Genomic DNA, 26,185 nt, shown 5'->3' on the forward strand with positions numbered 1-26,185 from the left:
ATGCCACATATAATTTTAATCACCAGAAGCTCCTTGTGTGTCCTAGTTGCAGAACAATGCAAATAAGATGAATTTTCAGCAGAAAAGGCACCCAACGTTAGCAGAACTGAACAGGAGCTGCATGGCCTATTGAGGCAAGATGTATGCGGAAACATCTGAAACATCTGTATCCAAGCAGAGGCAATGGTCACAGTGTTAGTGGCTGTGCGAGTGCTGTCTGTGGGTGGGTTGGTTGTGCAATAGTGTTCAGCATACAGTATGTGTAAGGGGCATGTGTAAGGGGCATTATGTGTGTCATGTATAAATGCATTAATAATGGGCTACATATGTGTAACAGGCATTATGTGTGTCATGTGTATAAGGGCATTAATAATGTGCAACATATGTGTAAGGGGCAATATGTGTGTCATTATGTTTTCTAAGGGTATAATGTGAATAATGTGAGGAGTAATGTACATAAGGTAAAGTGGTACTACTGTGTGATGTAATGTGAATAACGGACACCATCGCATGATATAATGTGAATAAAGTTGCACTACTGTGTGGCATAATTTGAATTGGGGGTACTATTGTGTGGCCATGCAACTTCCCAGAAAGAACACATCCCTGTTTGTGCTGTGCACCGAATGTGTGCACTGTTTCTATTTAAAATATAGGAGGTAGGAGCACCAAAATGATGACTGCTGTGATGAGGGTTGATGGTGCTGGGAAAGGGGAGCAGGGTCAGAGGCGGAACTAGTGGCGGTGCTAGGGGGCACCAGCCAAAATCTTGCCTAGGGCGTAATTTATGCTAGGGACGGCTCTGGACAGGATGGCCAGGTAATAGTAAGGGCCATGTACACTTAGTGTTAGGAGGACTACTGTAGGTAGGACAGACTGGGTTTCTGGTCCTGATCATTTGATTGGCTGTAAACTCTGGAAAAGCTGAAGATTCTGTATGACTGTTGCAAAAAATCATAACACACTCACCTTTCCACAGTTGCCGGTGTCTGTGTTTGTCTGTAGAACTCCAATATAAATATATATATATATATATATATTTATATTAAATAACACATCTGTATAGGCCTATAGATCTTTGTTCTATGCTATAATGGCTATAATGGCCAGGTAAGTGGTATAAATGGGTTGGGTTTGAAATCCCAGCAGTAGGATTGACCGTTGGTATTCTAACGGTTCTCTCCTGCAGCCTTATCCTAACTTCCCCTTCCTGCAGCGTAAACCAAACTGTGCCATCTTGCAGCCTAATCCTAATCATCTGCCTCTGCAGCTTAACCCTAACTATTATTATTATTTACAGTTTCTTATATAGCGCAGCATATTCCGTTGTGCTTTACAATTGGAAACAACAGTGATTAAACAAACAGGGTAGCTACAAACCGACATGTAGGTAGGAGGGCCCTGCTCGCAAGCTTACAATCTATAGGTTGTAAGTACTTGTAGTATCCCCTAGTACTTACCATCGGGATCTGTTGGGAATTTTGCATCGGGATTCCGTTGTTTACAGTTATTTCTTAATATTTAGATTAGACAAATACAACATTAAAAAATCACTTTAAATGAAGTAAATCAGTCATTGGCAGTACTAACTGTATAATTCACTTATTCTTCTGTGTCTTCACAGGAAGCGAGCTGTGCCTATGTGATCATTGTAATGGCTATATTCTGGTGTACTGAAGCTCTACCACTGGGTGTTACTTCCTTCTTCCCAGTGGTGCTCTTTCCTATGATGGGTATCATGGAATCCACAGCTGTAAGTATTTATATATTATTCAGGTAGTCTTCCATAACTCAGTAAGCATGATTTTTTTCAAGCACAGTTTCTCTATCCTGCTGAAATGTCAATCTTATTATTTACTGACAGAAAAAGTGACCAAGAATAGGCAATCCCATCCAAACCTGCCCAGCAAGGTCAAACTACTGACACTGCCGGCACCCCCTCATTGCCAATACCACCAGCACTGATGCACTGATGCCACTATTGGCACTCCTGCACTGATGACACTATTGGCACTCCTGCACTGATGACACTATTGGCACTCCTGCACTGATGACACTATTGGCACTCCTGCACTGATGACACTATTGGCACTCCTGCACTGATGACACTATTGGCACTCGTGCACTGATGACACTATTGGCACTCGTGCACTGATGACACTATTGGCACTCCTGCACTGATGACACTATTGGCACTCCTGCACTGATGACACTATTGGCACTCCTGCACTGATGACACTATAGGCACTCCTGCACTGATGACACTATTGGCACTCGTGCACTGATGACACTATTGGCACTCCTGCACTGATGACACTATTGGCACTCCTGCACTGATGACACTATTGGCACTCCTGCACTGATGACACTATTGGCACTCCTGCACTGATGACACTATTGGCACTCCTGCACTGATGACACTATAGGCACTCCTGCACTGATGACACTATTGGCACTCCTGCACTGATAACACTATTGGCACTCCTGCTCTGCTGGGATTCTTGCACTGCTGCCACTGCCGCTACCCCTGCTCTGTGGACGCCAATCCATAAATAATTGTTGATCTTTATTGCCATACTCTAACATTTGTGAAATTTAAATACAAGTCTGTGTGTGGAATCACCTCTCTGGTTTTGGTGGTGCAGTGATAGCAAAGACTCTGGCACAATGTTAATGTACGCATGTGACATCTTCACGAATTTCACTGGGAAGAGGGAGCAGCAGCAGAAGAGGGACCCACTTGCCATTACAAAGCAAGAAGCAAACCAGAGGGAGGGTGGTGGTGTCTTAGGTGTTAATATGCCCCATGCTGATCCAGTAATTTGGTCAAGGGAGCTATAATCCAACATCAAAGAAGGTGGACTGCCGGCCCCCTCCCTCTGTAAAAATCTATAACTGTTAGCATGATCAATGAGTCAATGCTTGTACAGGGCATGCACAGTAGGGAGCAGGAATAATTCCCAGACCCTGCTGTATGCAGATCAGCCCAGGAGGACTTGTCAGAATAGTGGCTTCCTATTGGAAACTCTGCCTTCTAGAGTCACACAGGGCTGGTTGTATCTGGGGGAAACTCCTCCACCTGTAGGACTGCCAGTATAAAGTAAAAATATCAGTAAGAGCTTCTAGCAGAAAGACAATGTTATGCTAAATTGATGGTCATAATGTGCTTCTTGGGGCCACAGAATATGGGTCTAATTCATATTTACATTCAATGCAGATGATTTCACAACAAAGCGGCAATTGCACTGTGCATGCGCCAAGGTACCTTTGTGATTGAGCCTGCAGTGAGGATTTGTGAAAAAAGCAGAGTTCCGGGAATTCTCTAGCGCTCCTTAATCCCTCTGCTGCAGTGGTTCTCAAATGGTGTTTCAATCTCAATAAACACCCAAAAAAGGTACAAATGTTAGCAAGTGGAATGGGAACCGGTCTGCAGCGCTGGACAATATGAATAAATTTACTGGAAATCCCAAAGAGAAGCAGTCCACTCCATAGTTTCAAGGTAAAAAAAGTACTGAATGCTTTATTAAATAAAAAGTCACATAAAAGGAAGAAAATTTCCTTAAAAAATCACACAAAAACAGTCTAAAAGTATATAAAAAATCAAGGTGCCTTGACAAAGACCATAATTGGTAGAAACTAGTTGGTGAGCAGCTGGAGGATATTGCTTGTGGAGAGGAGAAAAGACCAGACTCCAAACAGACCAGAGTCCCCTGTATTATCACACAGCATCCAGCTAAGAACTTTTGGACCTGTGTGCCCGCCAAACGCTGCAAGCGCAGGCAGCAGAGGCGGAGGAGTGTGCCGGCACTTTACATCAAAGCCGGACACTCTTTAAACGGGACCCGGGACGGGGAACCACGCAAGGGAAATAAACCGCAGTGGCAGTGCGGCCCTCCTTTCCGTGTTATACCAGACACCGGGGATTCCTTTTGGGGAAGAGTAAGGACTTAGGACCCAAGTGGCAGTACGGTTCCTTTGTCCTGAAAGTACCCATCCAGATACACTACACAGTAAAGATCTGCAGGTGAGCGCAGAAGGAGGAAGGAATAACCGTAGTGGCAGTGCGGCTTCCAGAACCCAAAGCGCAATACTGTGAGTCCGGGTGGAGCTGAGATCTGGGGAATCCATAAGGACTAGAGAGGTAGCCGTAGTGGCAGAACGGCCTCCCAGCCTTGAAACACCCCATACACCCAGATAGGTGTACCCACCATAAGGACCTATAGTGCAGTCTGGAGTATACAGGGATACTTGCGTCTCCAAGAATCTGGTGAGCTACCTTTAAATTGTTTTCTCTCCTATGCAAAGAAGAGAGTGAATCCTTTTTTATATACTTTTAGACTGTTTTTGTGTGATATTTTAAGGAAATTTTCTTCCTTTTATGTGACTTTTTATTTAATAAAGCATTCAGTACTTTTTTTACCTTGAAACTACGGAGTGGACTGCTTCTCTTTGGGATTTCCAGTAAATTTATTCATATTGTCCAGCGCTGCAGACCGGTTCCCATTCCACTTGCTAACATTTGCAGTGAGGATTTAATTGCAGAGTAATTAACAGAAAGGGGTAATGTTTGTGTGGATAACAGGAAATGTGGGCCATGTCATGGCAATTTTGGGGCGTGTATCTGCCTTCAGCATTATGAACATAGAGAAACACCAGCTAGAGCCAGCACTACCCACCCAGGATGTCCTGAAAGTACCCATCCAGATACACTACACAGTAAAGATCTGCAGGTGAGCGCAGAAGGAGGAAGGTCCAGGCAGGAAAGGTGCTGCTACTGTGCCTGCTAATGCTACTGGCTAGTACTACTACTGTGGGTGCAATGTGCGTAAGCTGCACTACTCCTGCAGGCACTATGGCCCTTATTTTGATTGAGTCAGACCGCTGCGTGTGCATTTGGACAGCCGATGTTTGGTGTTTGCGCATGTGCAGAGGCATTTCTGTGCATGTGTGAATGCCTCGCACGTCCGAACACAGCGTGAATTCCGTGCAGAAAATGATCGGTCGGATCTATCCGAGCAGGGGGAGGAGAGGGGTGTGAAGGGCTGTTTTGGCTCATTACCATATGCGTACGCCCTGCGTTTCATGGGCATTCCCATGAAAACGCTGGGTGTACGTATGGTAATGCGGCCGTGATGCACATGTGGGGGGCGGACAGATGCCCGCCCATATCCCTGCTTTCATACAGAAAAATGTCCGAGTGGTCTGGAGCACTCAGTGCTGACTGACCACTCGGTCAATCATTCGATGGTCAGCGACCATCGGAAGATGGAGGAGGTGCTCACATGAAACATCCACTCGCGGTCCGTTCGCTCGGCGTCTTACTGCATTCGGACTGTGTGAGCGATCCGTACGATAGGCGGGGTTAAGAACACTCGGTTCCTGTCCGAAATGCGCATCTGTCCGAATCAACTAGAATAAGGGGCTATGTGCATAAGCCGCGCTACTCCTGGAGGCATAGTGTGCGTAAGTGGCACTACTACTGTGGACATTACATGTGTAATACTGCTGTGGGCATTAGTGCAGAAGTGGCATTACTCATGTGGGTATTATGTGCATAAGCGGTGCTACTCCTGTGGGATTTGTGTGTGTATGCATAACTATTCCTGGGGGCATTGTGTGCGTAAGTGGCACTACTACTGTGGGCATTACGTGTGTAATACTACTGGGGACATTATTGCGAAAATGGTGCTACTACTGGGGCCATATGTGCAAAAGGTGTACTACTACTACTGTGGCATTATGTGTAGTATGTGTATAAGCTACTCCTGCGGACATTATGTGCGTAAGAAGTACTATTACTATGGGCATTTTGCGTGGAAGAGGTGCTACTACTGTGGGCATTCAGATTCCCATGGCCCGGTGTTACTATTGCCCTATCCCTCTCTCCCCGCTGCACTACTGCTGTAGGCATTATGTGTTAGAGGCACTACTGTGTAGCGTAACATGAATAAGGGACCCTATGAATGTGAATAAGATTGTGCTAAGGTGTGGCATAATTGAAAATAGGAGTACTATTATGTTGCCATGCCCAGGGCCGGATTTGTGCCTAGGCCCGTGAGGCACCGGCCTCAGGGCAGCACCAATTAAGGGCGGCAGGCAGGCTGACATTCTGTTAAATAGCAGCATGGCAGAGCGGGTGGGCAGCGGCGAGTGACGAGCGCCGCCGCAGACATGAATTATCATATGTCGGCGGCAGCACCGCTCGTCACCCACTCTGCCATGCACATGATATCACTGCTTAGTGGCTGGGTCCGACGGTCCCCCTGTGCGTCCGTAAATGGCTCATGCTCACTGCTGCCGGCTCCCACCCATTGGCTACTCTACACACACACACAGTCTATTGGCTGCTGTGTATCCAGCAGCTGACCTGAGCAGGGGGCGCAGACCCTCCCTGCGCTCAGTCACAGACAGTGTGTGAGCCGGAAAGAGACTGACAGAGACACTGTGCTAATCACTGTACTAATAAGTGCCTCCCTCCCTCCAGGTCCTCCATACAGTGGGGACCCAGAGTGCTTAAACAAATATTAAGGTGGGCTACAGTTAAATTTTAATTTAAATATATAAATAACAATGTATGTGTGTGTGTGTGTGTGTGTATATGTGTGTATGTATGTATGTATGTATGTATGTGTATATATGTATATATATATATATATATATATATATATATATATCTCCTATATATTTGGCTACATCTGTCACTCAAAGTGGGTGTCTGTGTCTATAACGCTCTGTTCCTGGACTTTCCTCTTAATGTGTGATTGCCTTCATCTGTGCTGAACACCTTTCTGAGAAATTAACCTGTTTAAAACAGGTGATGGCAATCATACATTAAGGGGAAGTCTAGAAACAGAGCATTGTGTCCCTCCTGGAGAGGGTCATGTTGGGAGGTATGTGACAGAGAACCAGCCCAGTGAGCCCACAGACAGTGCCAGACACCCACTGCCTTCCCATGTTGCCCAGCACTGCTACTCCACAGCCACCAGGTGAGCACCCCCCTCCCGTGATTTGCGGCAAAACCTCCCCCCCGCGCGCCACCCCCCCCTCCCGCGATTCGCGGCAAAAACACCCGCTCCCCCGCGACCCCCCTACCGCGTTTCGCAGCAAAAACACCCCCGCGACCCCCCCTCCCGCGATTCGCTGCAAAAAGAACCCCCCCATGACCCCTCCCGCAATTCGCGGCATAACCACCACCCCGCGACCCCCCCCTCCCGCGAATCGCGGCTAAACCCTCCCCCGTGACCCCTCCCCCCCCGATTCGTGGAAAAAACACCCCCCCCCGCGACCTCCCTCCCGCGATTCGCGGCAAAAAGAACCCCCCCGCAACCCCCCCTTGCACGATTGGCGGCACCCCCCCTGCGACCCCCCTCCTGCGATTCGCGGCACCCCCCCCCCGCAATTCGCAGCAGCCCCAGGATTAAATGGCACATGCAAAACACTGACATGGCTATGGTCGACAATGAAAAAGGTTGACATGAGTTTTTGAAGATTTATTTTTAATTTTTTTAATTTTTTCATATTCATTGTCATGTTTCGACATGGACACCAATGAAATGGCACACTTATGTCAACATTTACATGTGTTGACCTTTCTGTGTTGATTTTTTCTTGTGGCGATTCGCGTCACACCCCCCCGCAACCCCCCCTCCCGCGATTCGCGGCAACCCCCGTGACCCCCCACCTCCCGCAATTCGCGGCAACCCCCCACCGGAACCCCTGTGAACCCCGCCCTCCCGCGATTCGCGGCACCCACCCCCACGACCCCCCCCTCCCGCAATTCGCGGCACCCCCCCGTGATTCGCGGCAGCTCCAGAATTAAATTGCACATGGAAAACACTGACATGGCTATGGTCGACAATGAAAAAGGTTGACATGAGTTTTTGAAGTTTTTTTTTTCATTTTTTGAATATTTTCATATTCATTCTCATGTGTCGACATGGACACCAATGAAGTGCCACACTTATGTCAACATTTACATGTGTTGACCTTTCTGTGTTGATTTTTTCTTGTGGCGATTCGCGTCACACCCCCCCCCCCCCCACAACCCCCACTCCCGCGATTCACGGCACACACACACCCCCCCCGCGATTCTTGGCACCCCACCCCGTCACCCCCCCTCCCGTGATTCACGGCACACCCCCCGCGACCCCCCCTACCATGATTCGCTGCAACCCCCGCCCCCGTAACCCCCCTCCCGCGATTTGCGGCAACCCACCCCGCGACCCCCCTCCCGCGATTCTCTGCAATCCCTCCCCTCCCACGATTCGCAGCATCCACCCCCCCACAACCCCCCCTCCTGCAATTCGCGGCACCCCCCGCGACCCCCCCTCCTGCAATACGCGGCACCCTCCGCGACCCCCCCTCCCGCGATTCGCGGACACCTAAGTTGCAATACAGGGCATCTTTCATACAATTCTAACCATATTTCTCATATACAAACGTTCACAAATTAAGGGGGCGCAGCCCCTTACGACGGTGTGAAGAGCGCCCGTAGGGCGCGATGAATCACCTAGTATATATATATATATATATACATTAAAATGGGGGGGGGGGCACACAAAAATGTTGTGCCTAGGGGAGGCCTGACCCCTAAATTCGCCCCTGGCCATGCCCCTTTCTTATCCATATCTTACATAGATGGACCACATCTTACTTTGTAAAGTGATACATACTGTAAAAATACTTGTTCTTATATAAATGTGTTGCATATGCCAAAATGTACTTTGTAATGCAGATTTCAGCCAATAGTTTATTGACAGCATAACTGTGAAAGCAAATGTGCATGTCCTTGTTGTTCATTGTATTCATTGGGGGATAATTTATATGAACAAAAATATTAACAAGATACTGCATAGAGACAATGTTGGGCACTTCTAAAACGGTTATTTAATTAATATGTATTGATAGTCATATCTTTCCTTCATAAAGTACATTTAAAAAAAGTTAAATCAAAGAGTATTTTAACATTGCGAATAAAGGTACATAATCTTAAATCAGACCTCACAATCCTCCAAATGTATGACATTACCTAGGGCGGCCTATGTTTAGACACTGGAAATGTATAAATAGATGTACTAAGCCTTGCAAAATGAAATTGAGAGTGATAAACCACCAACCAATCAGCTCCTATCTGTCATTTTTCAAACCCAGCCTGTAGCATGGCAGGTAGGAACTGATTGGCTGGTAGTTTATCACTCTCCATTTGATCACTTTCCAAGCTTAGTACATCCGGCCCTTATTTTGATAAAATTGCTAATTGCTAATGTACCCACGAATGTCATCTCCCACCCTTTTTTCAGCAAAATGATGAATTATGTTTCCCTATTAGCTATGGTACAAATTACTACAAAACAAACTTGAATTATGTCCCTGAAGATAATTATTATCTGTAGACAATGCTCTTTATCATTTCAGGTATGCAGCCAATATCTGAAAGATACCAACATGCTCTTTGTTGGAGGACTACTGGTGGCAATATCAGTCGAGAAATGGAACTTACACAAGCGAATAGCCCTGAGGGTGCTGCTGATTGTTGGAGTCAAACCTGCCCTGTAAGCTTGTTCCCTATTTTGTGTGTGTGTGTGTGTGTGTGTGTGTGTGTGTGTGTGTGTGTGTGTGTGGCTTGTGGGTGACCACAGATGGATAGTGATACCAGTCAGTTATACTGTACAGTATGTATACATGCCCTGTGTCATTGATATTACAGTTGGAAATTATTGCTTTACATGAGAGGTTTATTCCCTTTTTTATCTCTTAATTAGTAAGCAATGGGACCAAAAATTTTAAGGCTCCTATTAATGATTAATGATTCTGGACATCCATGGAAACCATCCATGACCATCCGCGGTCCCACTTTCTCCCAATTCACCCACGCTGTCCTCTTCTTTGAGGGGTTTATCCTTTATGCACAATCCCACGACATCTGCCAAGCTGTTAGTTGCATTTTTACCTTTTTATCCTCCATCCCCATGTGCTTGCTTTAAGACTCATATACTGTTTAACACATTTCTTCTCCCTCCTCCTCTCAATTACCCCTTTCACATTAAAAATGCCAGGTCGCATCCGGGATTTGGACACGTGTCCATCCCTGGAGTGACCCGGCATTTGCAAGGAGAAGCTCCCACTGCGACCTGGCAATAAGCCATGTCACTGATGTCTCATGAGGAGGGCAGGGCGGAGTGGCGGCATGTCACTGGGGCGTGGTTGGAGGCATCACTTGGAGCAGACGCTGGCTTTTTCCGATAGTGTGTATGGGTTCCGGGTTGTTCGTTCACACTGCCCAGCAATCGGGTACTGACCTGGGTTAAAAGAAGGGTTTTAACTGGGTCGAACCCCGATTGCTGCCCAGCAATCGGGGTCCGACTTGGGTTAAAATAAAGGTTTTAACTGGCTCAGTCCCCAATTGCTGGGCAGTGTGAACCGATAAACTGGATTGCCGGGTTGCTGGACCTGGGATTTCACATTGCATAGTGAACTACTTGTGTTGGACCTGGGTTATTTGTACATTGTGAAAGGGGTATATACAGTATTGCAGTCTTGTACTATCACACCTCTGACCCTCCCACATCCCACAATAATTTTATTTCCTCAACCTACACACGCTCATCCAATTCTGATAACAAAACCTATGGTACTGCTGCCTCCAAACTTCCCTGTATCACTCCATCCATAGTCTCATCCCATGGACCACTTCTCTCACACACCATGTTGGGTGCTCTCATGATGGGTGATTCTGCCTCATCTCTTTCACATGCTGACTGCTCTTTGTCATTTACATATGATACTTAAAGCTCAAATTCTTGAAGCCAATGTTTTCCTCACCCAATCCTGAGGCCTCAGTTTTCCGGCAGCGTGGTATGGGAACCCTCACCCATCTCCACTTCAGGGAGTCGGGCAGGGTTAGGGGGGTGTGGGAGGCAGCGGGGACCACCAGACAGTGATGAGGAGGCGGCGGGGACTGACGGGGAGCTCTGTTGGAAGGGGATGCGGCGGCGTCTCATGTGCGCGCGTCCCCTTCTGGCAGTCGGCGGGGGCTGGCAGTTGGCGATCTGACCGCCAGACCCCCACTAAAAAAGAGGCGATTAATCTGTACCTGTTGACCCCATCCCTGTTTGCTCTTATTAGCAGAGCCCTACCTCCTGTCTACTTGTCTTTTCGAAAAGGATCCCTTTGTTTTAGTTGTACCTACCTTGTTATATAGTTACTTTATCTATTATATTATCTTGTAATAAGTTTAACAGATTGTATTCTTTTTCTGCCCCCTAATGTATTTGCTCTTTGTTATGATTATATTTTGTTTATTGTACAATGCTGCAGTATCTGACTTCCCTTATATATAGACTGTGATGATGATCATAAAACACAGTCACATAACAGATGATGTAATGAGCAGGGAAACTTTGGAATGTCCCTTATTCCCACTGCTCTGCTATCACTTGATCTACTGATAGCTGTAAGCCTGCACAGACTGACTGCTTGGCACAGGTGTCCAGCTACATTTATCTTTATCAGCTCAAAAGTGTTTTTCGAATAAGTAAATTGTATAACGATAGCTAAGAAAAATTCTGATAATGCAATGCGGTACACTGATACGGTGTCCAGGGGCGTAACTAACTATTTATTGCCCCCCCCCCCGCCGCACGTTTATTCGGCGCCCCCCACCTAACCTGCCCCCCCTACTTACCTGCGGTCTGCATCCGACTCTCGCCCGGCTCTCTGTCGGGACCTTCCTGACGTCACGGTCCCGGCCGGCTCCTGCTGCTACAATGAAAACGGACTCTTAGAAAATGGCTGCCCCCATACTGCAGACAGAAAACTGTCTGCAGTATGGGGGCAGCCATTTTCTAATTGTTAGTTTTCATTGCAGCAGGAGCCGGCCGGGACCGTGACGTCAGGAAGGTCCCGACAGAGAGACTGGGCGAGACGCAGACCGCGGGTAACTATTGCCCCACCGCCCCCCGGTGGCGCCCCCAATTTCTCTGCGCCCCCCCGCCACCGCGGGGGCTGCGGAGCTATAGTTACGCCACTGATGGTGTCCATGCCAACTTATGTCGACATAGACACAAAAAAAGTGAAAGAATCATATCAACCTTCTGACTATCGACCTTCCCATTATAATGCTTGTGTCGACCTTCCGACCCTGTTGACCTTAGACTCATTGGCCTATTTTGTGTGTCAAACTAAGCCCTGTTGACCTTTAGTGGTCAACCATATGTATGACCCAGAAAGAAGAACAATAGACTGCGCTAATAATTAATAGTGAAATAAAAAAATAATTAAATGCCAGTAACCTAAAATTTAAACATGATTTAATGTAGAAATAAACATATATATAGCAGCTTAAATTAAAAAGTGGATGTAATTACGTGTATTATGCACATAAAAAACGAACATAAGCAAATAGCATAAAAAAGATGTATGGGGGATAAAAAATTTTTTCGTGGTGACTGAAAAAATATGAATGTCCATACGGTACCGTATATTAAGGCAGTGAGTCCAGCTGACAGGGGGGCAAAGCGTGATGTGCCCACTTGGATCCGTTCCTATTTGTGCCTCCAATAGAGGGGACCTGGATGGCTGGGGGAGGGAATCGCAGCTTGGTGTTTGTGGAGTAAATGGAACTCCTGCTGTTCCTTGAATGCCAGGGAAATAGCCTGGTTTTGGGTCTTCTCCCCAGATTGTTGCCAAAACAGGGTCTGGAGGCTGGTCCGGTCTCTCAGGTAGTCAGAGCTGTAAATAGCTTATGCTGGAAGTCAGTCACTTGAATAGGAGCACCAACGCGTTTCGCTCTATGGTAGAGCTTTTTCAAGGTGTGTGGAGGGCTGCATCCAGGGGGTTTAAATACCCCTCTCTGTTATTAAGGGGGCGGTTACTTGGCAAAACAGTTTAATCAATTAACAATATCAAAAGATAAAAATACATACCTAATATTACCTATCGTGAGCAGGAGACAGGGGTATTTGTATCAAGTGTGTACCTATCAAAAACGAGTATTTAAAATAAGGTTTTGTCACTCTAAACGAGTTTTTGTTATTATGAATACACTGGTGCCGCTTCCGGATATCCGGGAGTGACGTGTTTCCGGTGTTTGGAACGCACGCCACTTCCGGTATCCATAGCGCTGGACCGCAAGCAAGCGGCTCCAGCGGGCGGCTGGACAGGAGTATCCGCATCATTAGTTTGTAGTGCGCTTCCGGAAATCCGGAGCGCATAACTAAGGTGCATGTTCACCATTTTTTCATTTATAGAGCATCGTCGCGGCGGCCATCTTTGGGGTGTTTCTTTTCCCCCTATAAATATATTAGAGCATAATATGTCGAGTCGGCCATTTTTTAGGTTTGAGAAAGTATTCACCTCCATTCATATATGAAACAGTTCTCCTTTGGGGATTTCAATGGCGGCGGCCATTTTATTGGTTAGACACAAAATATTTCTAGAACTCAATTGATACGGTGTAAAAAGTATACATTAGATGATAAATACGATAAAAAGCATAGTAGTAAATCGAGACAATAATAATGATATTAATGATATTGATAGCTGTAGTTTGTTTAGATGTTTTTTTTAAATAAACATCATGCATAATACAAAGTATATGAGATAATCAAGAAAAAATTGTTAGTGAAAAACATTATCTGATATTCCTCAGCAGGTTCGTTTACCACATTTTCTGTGGTTTTTGGTCATTATTGACCGAACCTATCCTGTATTGCCCTGTATTTATACCTGTGCTATAGAAGCCTAGGGGAAAAAATAAAGGGAGCAGAAAATACATATATATATATCTGTAGATAAGGATAATAGAGTAGTAATATTCTTGAAAAAAATGAATGAAGGAATATTTTTGCTGGATTGGTATAAATAGGTATCCAGATGGAAATGTGTAGATTAATTTATATAATATGACCTTTTCCATACGTTATGGAGGAATATAGATATGTGGCAAATGGTGAGGGGGGGGGGGGGAGAGGGGAAACGGGGAAGAAAAAAATATAAATAGGAGAGGGGAAAGGGAATAGGGATAATAAACAAGCAAAGTTCTATAGAACTGAGTTTAGTTCTACAGCCTCATTTAACCCATCGGGAAAGATGGTTTGTAGGCGGAACATCCAATAAATTTCCTGTTTGCAGAGTTGACCAAATCGGTCCCCTCCTCTTACAGTCTTTTTGATTTGTTCTAGGCCCATTAGTTTTAATCCCATTGGGTTTCCTGAGTGGACTTCGTGAAAGTGTCTGGAAATACTGTGAGTGAGAACATGTTTAAGAATGTTCCGTCGGTGCTCTAGAAAACGTATCTTAATTTTTCTAGTGGTGCGACCCACATATTTGAGGTTGCACGGGCAACTAAGTACGTATATAAGGTATTCAGAGTTGCAGTTTATAAACATATCTGCTGTAATTATATTCCCATCTTTATCCTTAATTAAGTGATCAGTTTTGGTTAACACATGAGCACAGGTTGTGCATCTGCTTGACCCACATTTGAAAAAACCTTTAGGTTTAGGGTTCAACCAGGTGGAAATTACAGATGGTTGGGGCTGTGTCTCGATGGGCTTTAGCATACTGGGTGCTAGGAGATTTTTGAGCGTTCTATTTTTTTTTTAAAACAAAGAGAGGTTTGTTGGGAATGACTTCGACTAAGAGGTTATCCTGTTTTAGGATGTTATAATTTTTCCCGACTATTTGTTTAATCTGGCTGGAATGGCTGTTATATTTAGAGATGAAGGTGACTTCTAGATTATTTTTCTCTTTAGATGTTCCTGTCTGGCTGATTTTTTTTATTATTAATGCTGAATGGTTGGTCTAATAGGGTTTCTCTGTCTAGAGTGACAGTCTCTTCATATGCTTTTTTCAAAAGGTATGGGGGATATCCTCTCTGCTCAAATGATTCAATCATTTCTGAAGCTTGTTTTTCGAACATCGAAACACCCCAAAGATGGCCGCCGCGACGATGCTCTATAAATGAAAAAATGGTGAACATGCACCTTAGTTATGCGCTCCGGATTTCCGGAAGCGCACTACAAACTAATGATGCGGATACTCCTGTCCAGCCGCCCGCTGGAGCCGCTTGCTTGCGGTCCAGCGCTATGGATACCGGAAGTGGCGTGCGTTCCAAACACCGGAAACACGTCACTCCCGGATATCCGGAAGCGGCACCAGTGTATTCATAATAACAAAAACTCGTTTAGAGTGACAAAACCTTATTTTAAATACTCGTTTTTGATAGGTACACACTTGATACAAATACCCCTGTCTCCTGCTCACGATAGGTAATATTAGGTATGTATTTTTATCTTTTGATATTGTTAATTGATTAAACTGTTTTGCCAAGTAACCGCCCCCTTAATAACAGAGAGGGGTATTTAAACCCCCTGGATGCAGCCCTCCACACACCTTGAAAAAGCTCTACCATAGAGCGAAACGCGTTGGTGCTCCTATTCAAGTGACTGACTTCCAGCATAAGCTATTTACAGCTCTGACTACCTGAGAGACCGGACCAGCCTCCAGACCCTGTTTTGGCAACAATCTGGGGAGAAGACCCAAAACCAGGCTATTTCCCTGGCATTCAAGGAACAGCAGGAGTTCCATTTACTCCACAAACACCAAGCTGCGATTCCCTCCCCCAGCCATCCAGGTCCCCTCTATTGGAGGCACAAATAGGAACGGATCCAAGTGGGCACATCACGCTTTGCCCCCCTGTCAGCTGGACTCACTGCCTTAATATACGGTACCGTATGGACATTCATATTTTTTCAGTCACCACGAAAAAATTTTTTATCCCCCATACATCTTTTTTATGCTATTTGCTTATGTTCGTTTTTTATGTGCATAATACAAGTAATTACATCCACTTTTTAATTTAAGCTGCTATATATATGTTTATTTCTACATTAAATCATGTTTAAATTTTTGGTTACTGGCATTTAATTATTTTTTTATTTCACTATTAATTATTAGCGCAGTCTATTGTTCTTCTTTCTGGTATCTTCTTGTAGGGGATTGACAAACCCCTTTTTTTGTACTGCTGCTTTTTTCTTTTGCTAAACAGGTCTAGGAATTGCGCCCCTATCTGATATCTTGTTATCAGCTCTCTCTACCATATGTATGACCCATACCAGTTACGCCCCTTTAAAGCTCAGTTATGACTACTCAACTGCAATTGGAGAGTCACCTGAATTACATATTATATTGTATCTGTGTCTGTTTACTCTTGGGGGTATATTTACTTTTATTTGGGTTTTAGCCATTTTGAATGCACATAGCTATATATATATATATTTTTTTTTACAAAAACTGATATTTTATTAAGCTCCCATTTATGCTGGATTCATGTTTTCTTATGTGTACAGCAGCCAAACAATGCGGAACATGAAGTCAGATCTGTGCAATGCTTCTTTGTGTAAAAGTTAATGAAAGGAAGGAATTAGAGATGTGCAGGTACCGATTTACTCTGATTTACTCTGATTTCAAAGCAGGATTTTATTGGCTATCCCAAATCACATGACAGTTTGTTGACAGTTGATAGCCAATAAGATCGTGCTTTGAAATCAGAGTAAATCAGAGCAAATCAGAGTAAATCAGAGCCTGCACATCTCTAGAAGGAATAAATAAATAAAAACACTGTATGGGCGCACCCATGGAAATGCTGGGCAGACATCTGCATACGCCAGCGTGTCCATGCCTGCTTGGGGCTGGCGGCTGACGTCACATGATGTCAGTGCCCACCACCAGTTTCGGCAGATAGTGGCCGTCTGAAAGTAAGTATAGACTTACCAGACCAAAGGGTGGATAAATCGTTTGATAGTGAGTGAGCATTAACCATCCACTTGTGTGCTAGTGTGGGGATTCGCTCGCCGGGGGCATGCATTCAGCGGCGCGGTGGTTTGCTAGGTCCAGAGCCACAAACACACTGTGACAGTACAACTTTAATAAACACCTAGGTTTCTATTGGCACCCTCCTGAGGTGAAAACAGAAAACCATAGAACAGTAAGTAGGTTTTTATGTCTTAACTGCAGCTACTGTGAGCTCACTAACCTATATCTCTGGACATTAATGTGGATTGACGTTTGCCTGTTACTTACAGGTTGTTTCTGGGGTTCATGATTGTTACAGCCTTCCTCTCCATGTGGATCAGTAATACAGCCACAACAGCCATGATGATACCAATAGCTCAGGCTGTTCTGCAGCAACTTCACAGCTCTGAAGATAAATTAGAAGAATTTTCATCTGAAACCAATAGCATGGGCAAGAGCGACGGACCCCTGAATGGGAATGTGAACAAGGCCCTTGAGATACAGGAAGAACATACCATAGATGCTAACTCACTCAAACAGGAGAATCCAAGTAGGTACTGTACATAAAACCTATATAATATATAAACACACACACACACACACACACACACACACACACACACACACACACACACACACACACACACACACACACACACACACACACACACACACACACACACACACACACACACACACATATATATACTGAGACAAGAGGCCAGCACTGCCCTGCTGCCAGTGATGTTTTTCTTCCCCATATCTATGTATATATATATATAGATCTAGATATATGGAAGGGGGAGAGACCGCACTCGCACAATAATGTCACAACGGTGGGGTGCCCTACAAAGGGAATATGTACCCACAGTATACTTCTTTTCCCCAGTCCGCAGATTGGGGATGTGGGGCACTCTCCACAACACAACACTGCTTATGGTGTGTTGTCAATCAAAAGTTTGTAATAATCCAAAGGTTCAAGTCAAGTCAGCAAAGGTAATAAATTTATTAATTATTTATAATCCTTTCACATGCCCAGACATTTCGGTTCGTATTAAAAAGGACCTTTTTCAAGGAGCCTAAAAAAATGGTAAATATGCATATAATGAAATCAATGCTGTCAAATATACATAGCAGCAGCATATACAAAAATGCACTTACTTAATGTGAAGTCAAAGAGAAGCATCAGGCAATACAGGGGAATAAGAACCTCTTCCTAGAGGGGACAGCCTGTGATAGGGATGGACATCGATGGTCGATGTTTCGGAAACATCGATGTTTTTCTTTCGATGTTAGTGTTTTTACCATTTAATGGTGACCTTCCGATGTTTGTCACCATCGAATGCTAATCATTCGATGGTATACCGATGGTGGCTTATTTTTTGTAATTCCCAAAAGCTATGCCTCCCCTGGCTGCTGTGTCTGTGTCAGGGAAACTTCCTAGGTTCGTTGGAGGCTGTCTGACTTTCTCTCTGCTTCCCTCCCTCTCCCTCTCTATGGTTGCTGTAGCTGCTAGGCAACAGGGCCCACTGCTAGTTCTGATTGGCTCTCCCTGACTCAGAGAGCCAATCAGAGCACAAACCTCACCCTGCAGCACCAGTCACTCAAACAGCAGCAAATTTCACAGACACACTGGTGAGCTCTGGAGGATTCAGAGAGGAGAAGTCACTGAATGTTATACCAGCTCAGGCAAGCTACAATAATAATAATAGGTACACAATACAACTAGCTACAGATATTTGTGAATGTCAGTCACATACAACACTCATTAATAAGCTGCATTAGTATTACCAGGCAGCAACCACTATATGATCATCAGTGAAGTGTTGGTCAGAGATTGTCTGTTTCTGTGAATATAGTGAGATAGTGAGGAACAATATACACAGTCCTGGGGTACCAGTGGAATGAACCAAGATAAAGGTGCCCATACACTGCTGTGACGTCTCGCAGCAGTGTACGGACACAGGACAGCCTGCAGGCTGCAGGGACCTTCCCGGCGGCAGGAACGCATGCGATCCGTTGTGATAGATTGCATGCATCCCTGCTTCCCACCCGCCTCACCGCCAGGAGGAACGGGTGGCTGCCTGCCGGTCTGAGCACCTGGTCGGGTCCGATGCGCATGGGACCCAACAGCATGTCAGGGAGAGGCGATTTGGTCCGATTTAAGGGGTTGATTGGTCGCAATTGGCCACAATCGGACCAAATCGCCTCAGTGTAGGGGCACCTTAACTGTTTTTATATATAGTGAACTATTTTTTATATTACGTGACCTTGTCGCTAGCGATTGGTCGCTCAGTGACCGAATTGCTGGTTATCAGTATTTTACTGGGGACCAGTGATTCTAGCAAGTTCCTGCGACCAGCGACCGTCGCTGGGCTGCGGCGGGAGAGCACACACGGCGAAGGTCGCTAGGTATCACCGGCAATATGGTCACTGAGCGACCATATAGCTGACGATGGAAGCTAGAATCGCCTAGTGTGTAGCATTATAGTGGTGCCCCCACAGATCCTGGCACCCTAGGCAGCTGCCTAATGGTAGAGCCAGCCCTGCTCATTGCAATATTTATCTCACCATATAAATGATGTGATGACCACTATACCGTCATCTCCCTTATTTGTGTGTGTGTGTAGTTACACTTGCCTTAATAAATAGACATTTTCCTATCTGGAAAAATAGTGAAACCTAAAACGAGTTAGTTTACAATTTATCTAATTTTATTACATTTTGATTACTTGCTGTTAAAGTGTTAATTATGTGTACACAATTATTATACTACTTCATCATTGGGCATTGTGTGAATATTATATATGTATATTATACACACAATGTCCAATGATAAAGTAATATGTTGCTCAGAGCCTGGGCCCTGCCACCAAACTCAATTACTACCTTACAAATGGCAATACAGGCTTTTGCGCATGCACTAGTCATATAACTAGTTTTCACCATCGAATAATTTTGATTCGATGGTTAGTTACCATCGCATCGAAAGTTTCAATGGTGGAAGCACTGCCATCATTTGATGGTTGGCTTCCGATGTCCATCCCTAGCCTGTGACTGAGCTCACCCAGAGCCGGCTTTTATACCTGACTGTCTTCTAGTAGCGTGTCCACGTTTGGCGCCATCTACGACGGCGTCAGCGTGTTCTCCCGCTACTTCCGGGGAGGCCGGAAGGCCGACCGCCGGAAGTGCCGGAGGTGGCACGCACTTTGGAACGCATGACAGCTGGAGCAGCGTTGAGCATTCCTTGCAGTCCACACAGGGGTACGGGGAGAGGGAGGGCTCAAACCAGGCGCATATGCGCTTCTGTAATACAGGGGAAAACGGGAAGAAAAGGTATAAAGCCGGATCTGGGCTGACGTGTCATATATCTCTATAGAGTGGGTATGACACCATTCTAATGTATATAACATACTGGGGTGAATCTTTTATGAATAACTTAGTGTATGTAATCTAAACAGAGATAAATCACGTCAGGAACCGTGGATATAGATGCTAAACTGTAGGAGGAACGGACTATATTGTATGATAATAAAAAGAGTGAAGACCAAACCTAAATCATGACATAGCTGTAATGGCATATAAGAAATGTATGAAAAAATAAATGTCATATAATGTAATCGACACTATGTGTGTTGGTCGTGCCAATACTATATCTATTCAAATATTCTAAATAATGTTTTTTAGTGTATTTATTATTTTATATATTTTTATATTTTAATTTTAATCTTTTATATATTTTTTTATATTTATTATAAACATTTTTATTTTTTATTTTTATTTACAATTGACTATATTATGTGGGATCCGTAAGGTATGTTAATGGTTTCTGATGTGGCTGGGCTTATATATGATGTCAATTCTAATGGTCCCTGGGATTAGGTTAGCAAAGAGGTGCAAACAAATGGTGACATTCCGTCATAAAAGTGACATACGTAATCAACTCCTAAGGAGCACAAGTAATGGTTGACATCAAAATAATCAATGCATTATCGTAGGAAGATGTTCATAGGATTGTTCTCATTGAGCCCGCGAGGGGCAAGAGTCCCCAGTTGATGAATCCAACGGCATTCAAGTTTTTTCAAGAGTAGTACTCTATCGCCACCTCTGGGTGGCGGGGGAACCAAATCTATCAGGCGACATCTCAGGCTGGCTATTTGGTGGCCTGCCGCAAGAAAATGGCGTGGAATTGGAAGATCGGCCTTGCCGGTCTGTGTGGCCGCTCTGATTGAATTTCTGTGGTTGGCCATCCTTTCTCTAAACTTACGGGTCGTCATCCCGACATATGCGAGGCCGCAAGGGCAGTGTAATAAATAGATAACATAATCTATTAAACAATGTAGCCTATGTCGGATGCGAATGGGTTTACCCGAGTGGGGATGGGGAAACGAAGTGCCGGGAGACAGACTATTGCACGTCGTGCACCCAGAGCATTTGAAACAACCTGGTCGTACAGAGTGAAGCCCAGTAGTGTTTTTATCAATATCAGGGCAGGCGGTCGGTCGCATAAGCAGTTGTTTCAGGTTTGGGCCTTTTTTGTATGCCATCATAGGTTTGTCATATTGTTGTAATTTTAGTGCGGGATCCGAGGCCACTATCTGCCAGTTTTTCTTGAGACATCGTTGGGTTTGAAATGATGTATGGTTGAATTTGTTTACGTAGATCATTCGGGGAGTCTTGTTCTCTGCCGTGCTGGGTATTGTCCTGTTATTCATATTTAGCCGGGCTTTACTCAGGCATCTCTTTAGTGTGACAGACGAATAACCCCTCTGCAGGAATCTCTCGGTAATTTCCGAGATTTGGGACTCGAGTGTCAGGCAGTCTGTGTTATTCCTTATTACCCTCATGTACTGTGATATCGGTAAATGTTCTTTTAAAGCTGGAGGGTGTTGGCTGGTTGTTAATAGCAAGGTATTGCAGTCTGTCTCTTTTCTGAAGAGACTCCTCTGCAGCACGTTGTTTTTTATAGAGATATTGATGTCAAGAAAACTAATTGTTTCTGTCGAGATGGAATGAGTCAGCCTGATCGGGCAATGCAATTGGTTTAATGTTGATGTCATCTCATTAAATGCTTTCAATGTGCCAGACCATAGAAGAAAGATATCGTCTATGAATCTCTTATAAAAGATGATATGGTCATGGTATTTAGAAAGTATGTTTTCTTGTTCGTATTCATACATGTAGAGTCCGGCATACGATGGGGCCAAATTAGACCCCATCGCAGTGCCGGATATCTGTATGTAGTACTTTCGATGGTACATGAAGTGGTTGCATGTTAGAATTAGACGTGCCATCTCGACCAGATATTCGGTTGGTGGGTCCTTAATGGTTCTGGTGTACAGTGTCTTATACAGTGCAGCTAGACCGTCTTCGTGCGGTATCACCGTATACAGTGAACTAACGTCCATCGTAGCTTAAAAAGTATTTGGTGGAATATTGATGTTCTTTAATTTATCGATGAAATCGGACGTGTCGCGAATGTATGTAGCACTGGTGGTGACCAAAGGTTGCAAGTGATGGTCGACATAAATGGCCAAGGGTTGTAAGAGGGAGAGTCGCGCCGAAATAATTGGGCGACCAGGTGGATTTTCAATTGATTTGTGAATCTTCGGGAGGGTGTACAGGATTGGGCATACCGGAAATTGGACAGATAAATAATCGAAGGTCTCTTGCGTAAGCCACTTGGCTGTGAGGCCTTTCAGCAGCATTGTGTCCACTGCTTTTTTGAAAACTGGAATTGGATTTTGTGCAACCAATTTGTAAGTGTTGGTGTCAGCCAATTGTCTGGTAATTTCTTGATGGTACTGTGCCCAATCCTGTATCACCACTGCTCCCCCCCCTTGTCCGCTGGACGTATGACTAATGCAGAATTGCTTTTGAGTTCTTTCAATGCAATCCGTTCCTCATGTGTCAAATTATCGTACTTTGGAGAGATTGTGGCTTGTTGTAGATCATGTTCCATTAACCTGCTAAATGTCTTGATGCTCGCTTTAGCAGAAGGTGGGTCATATGTGGATGGAGATTTAAATATGGATCTTTGCTCATTTGTGTGACTAGCATGGAACTGTTCATGTAGACGAATCTTCCGACTGAATTTATATAAGTCAATAGATGCCTCAAATGCATCATGGGTATGAGTTGGCACAAAGGATAGGCCTTTGGATAACAACGACATTGTAGCTGGAGACATCTTGGTAGATGATAAGTTATAGACTATGTCTGTACCTGCTTGCGGATTCTTTTTCCCAGGTTTTCCACGACGGGGGTGTGGTCGATGCCTCTTCCTCTCCGAGGTTTTGTTGTTTTGTGGTGACCACTGGGGCCTTCGCCTAGATCTAGATATATATATATATATTATATATATATTATGGAAATCCATATATATTTAATCTGATGGACAATAGGTACAGATGGAGCGCAGCTCATGCTTGCAGGGGCTGGCATTCTGATGGAGCTCCCCACAGCCAACCGCCACCTCCCCGGTCCCCATTGCTGGTCCCCACCATTGCCCCGAACCCCCCCTAACCCTGCCCGTCTCCCTGAAGTGGAGATGGGCAGAGTCACGCTGCCCAGCCGCCGAGTGACTGGGACCCACATGCGTGTGAGCCGCATACGTGTACCAGTCTGACGGAGTCCCTCTATGCCAGCGCTTCACAGCGGGGATATTCTGGCGAGTGCCAGCAATGAAAGAGCGGGGCTCCATCTATAAGTTTTGCAGTTTGCATAATCTGTCCGCAAACTGTTACCTTTTATTCCTAACTATGGGCATACCAATGCATAACGCTACGTAATGTACCTTATCAACATACCTCACGCTACAAGGATACCCTTATGGAGGTATCCTTATCAGTACAATGTACTTACACACAATCTCAATATACCAACGATCGCTTCTGTAAACACTTCCGCTTATTGCAAATAAATTGCACGAGACTTGGTATAAATTCAGAGTAAGGGTACAAAGTTCTTATCCATGCATTTAGTCAAGAGGTCAGGTTTTGCCTCTCTTTATTTTGTACAGTAAGGAAGCAAACTGGTTTCAACTGAATTCCTTCTGATACTCATTCCTCATGGCAATGTATAGATTATTATATGTAATGTCCATAACTTCTGAAAGATATATGCTGCGCTTTCTAAACAAACACCGGAGAATTGCGAGTGAGACACTGATTAAACAGACACTGAACATGACCAGGGAAAATCGTGTATTATACTCAATACTATGTGTTGTGATTTTCAACCATATAACTACAGATGTAGCCCATGCCATCCTTGGCCGGGGCTCGCCAGACCCTCCCCGCTGGCGAGCGCCGGCGGCAGGGGCTACACTGAACTGGGACGCGCGTGCATCTCACACGCACGCGCGTCCCAGTCTCTCGGCGGGGACGCTGCGTGTCCCTGCCCGTCTCCGCTTCAGGGAGACGGGCATGGTTAGGGGGGCGCTCGGGACGGCGAGGGGTACCTGCGGCGATGGGCGGCGATGGGACCGGAGGCAGGCTCCGTTGCCAGGGGGCGCGCGAGCCCCCTGGCGGGGCTGGCGGGGCTGGCGTTAGAAACGCCAGCCCTGCAAAGATGGGATGAGCTCCATCTGTATATTTTATTATTTATGAATGTGGAGTATGAATCTATGTGTATTAGAATGGCTGCCCCATGTCACACAATACTCCTACTCGCCTCTGTACACTCTTTACATAAATATGCGAATGTAATTGGCGGCCATAATATGCTAATGCAGTGTAGATGCAATTCTACTTTGACAGTCCATCCTTTGACAGTAAAATAAAACGCCCATTTCAAAATTTCTGTAAACTGAATTCATAACAGCATTTCTTTCTGAGAAGAAGGAAAAATAAAATTAGGGGTGATATGGGGGAAACAACCTTCATATGCATTATACTGATACCAAGGAAATTGGTAGTATGTAGAGACTTCATCTGACCTACAAAGGATGCTGGGGACATGGGATAACAAGGAATAGATTGGGTACCAAATACACAAAAGAACAGTACAGTTATATACATTTTTCTTCGTATGGTATTCCTTACTGGATGATGGTTTCGATCATACCTCATACTGAGTGGAGAGGGTGACACAATATCCTCCTGTCATGGCCATCAGCAGTGGCGTAGCTACCGTACGGCAGCCACCGTGGCTGCTTGGGTAAGCAAGCACCAGCGGGGCACTGCCGGTGCTTAGCACACTGCTCAGAGCCGCCCCTTTACCCCTCCGCATGCCGCCGCTGCATTCCTGCCTGGTCCGGCACCGCAGATATCCTCCTGTCATGTAATGAAAAATGATACGGCAAAATGGCTGCCCCATACAGCAGACAGTTTTTTAGGAATGTTAGAGGAGGCAGTGGCCTCCTCTAGCATCCTTAAAAACTGTCTGCTATTAGGGGGCAGTCATTTTGCAGTGTCATTTTTCATAACTGCGGGAGACGGAGCTAGGAGGATAACTGCGGTGTCGGACCAGGAATGCGGCGGCATGCAGAGGGGTAAGGGTAGGTCTTAACTTTACTTGGGCGGGGGCTATGGGGGGGCGGCGATGTCTATTTCGGTGGGGGGGCACAAAAATATTAGTTACGCCACTGGCCGTCTGGTAGTTTAATACCATCCAGTGCTGCACTAACTCTCTCTTATAAGCTTGCAACTCTTTTCCGATGTATCTGAAGGTGTCATCATATATTTCCGTTATGTTGTCTATCAGGCTTGCGAACGCTTGGATATCCTTGAAGTTTATGACTCCTCTTGCGGTATGGGTGATGTCTAATGTGATGAAGAGCTGAATTCCAAAGGACTTATGGATTAAATCTGAGGCTAAGGGTTCCTTTCTAACTACCAAATCCCTTTTATGGATTTGGGGCGGGATGTTGTGTTCGCCACCCCTTCACCGGGCATCGCATTATTAATAACGGCATATGTTCTAACATATGCGGTTATTAACGCAAGGGACAGCTCTTCCGATAAGAGCTGTCCCTTGCGATGCGGTGCCAGCACTGGACTTCTGGGTCTGTGACCCGGGAGTCCATCTGCGCATGTGCAGAGTGACATGCTGGCCGCAGGGCATGCTGGGAGGGAGCCGTGATGGATCCCTCAAACAGCGCTGCGGTAAGAAGCCCATAGGCTTCTGCAGGGAATTCCCTGCCACTGCAGAGGGGGGGTTAGAGCATACAGAAATGCGGTAAAAACCCAGTTAACGGGGTTTTTACCACAGTTCTGTCTTAGAGAATCGCCCCCTTGGTCATAATGGGTATGAGTGTAAGGAGGGGGTATACCTTGGTGAATAGTTACTCATCTCGTCATGGGTAAGGATCATCACTTCGGGCATCACTCTGCCCAAATAACATACTCCAACATGGTTCATGGAGAGCCATTTTTATGCCCGTCTACCA

At 45.2% G+C, this 26,185-nt stretch overlaps 1 protein-coding gene across 1 annotated transcript in view; it reads left to right on the plus strand.

Annotated features, from left to right (window-relative positions):
- The window catches only part of LOC146059773 (solute carrier family 13 member 2-like), an 81,954-nt gene that overhangs the window by 13,102 nt on the left and 42,667 nt on the right, over nucleotides 1-26,185 (plus strand). Inside the window, exons 2-4 of the mRNA XM_083172278.1 lie at nucleotides 1,625-1,753; nucleotides 9,415-9,551; nucleotides 17,085-17,344. Of these exons, the coding sequence (XP_083028404.1) occupies nucleotides 1,625-1,753; nucleotides 9,415-9,551; nucleotides 17,085-17,344 (526 nt within the window). The remainder of the gene's footprint in view (nucleotides 1-1,624; nucleotides 1,754-9,414; nucleotides 9,552-17,084; nucleotides 17,345-26,185) is intronic.

This window comes from Crinia signifera, chromosome 2 (assembly GCF_055691185.1).
Source record: "Crinia signifera chromosome 2, ASM5569118v1, whole genome shotgun sequence".
NCBI classification, from domain to species: domain Eukaryota; kingdom Metazoa; phylum Chordata; class Amphibia; order Anura; family Myobatrachidae; genus Crinia; species Crinia signifera.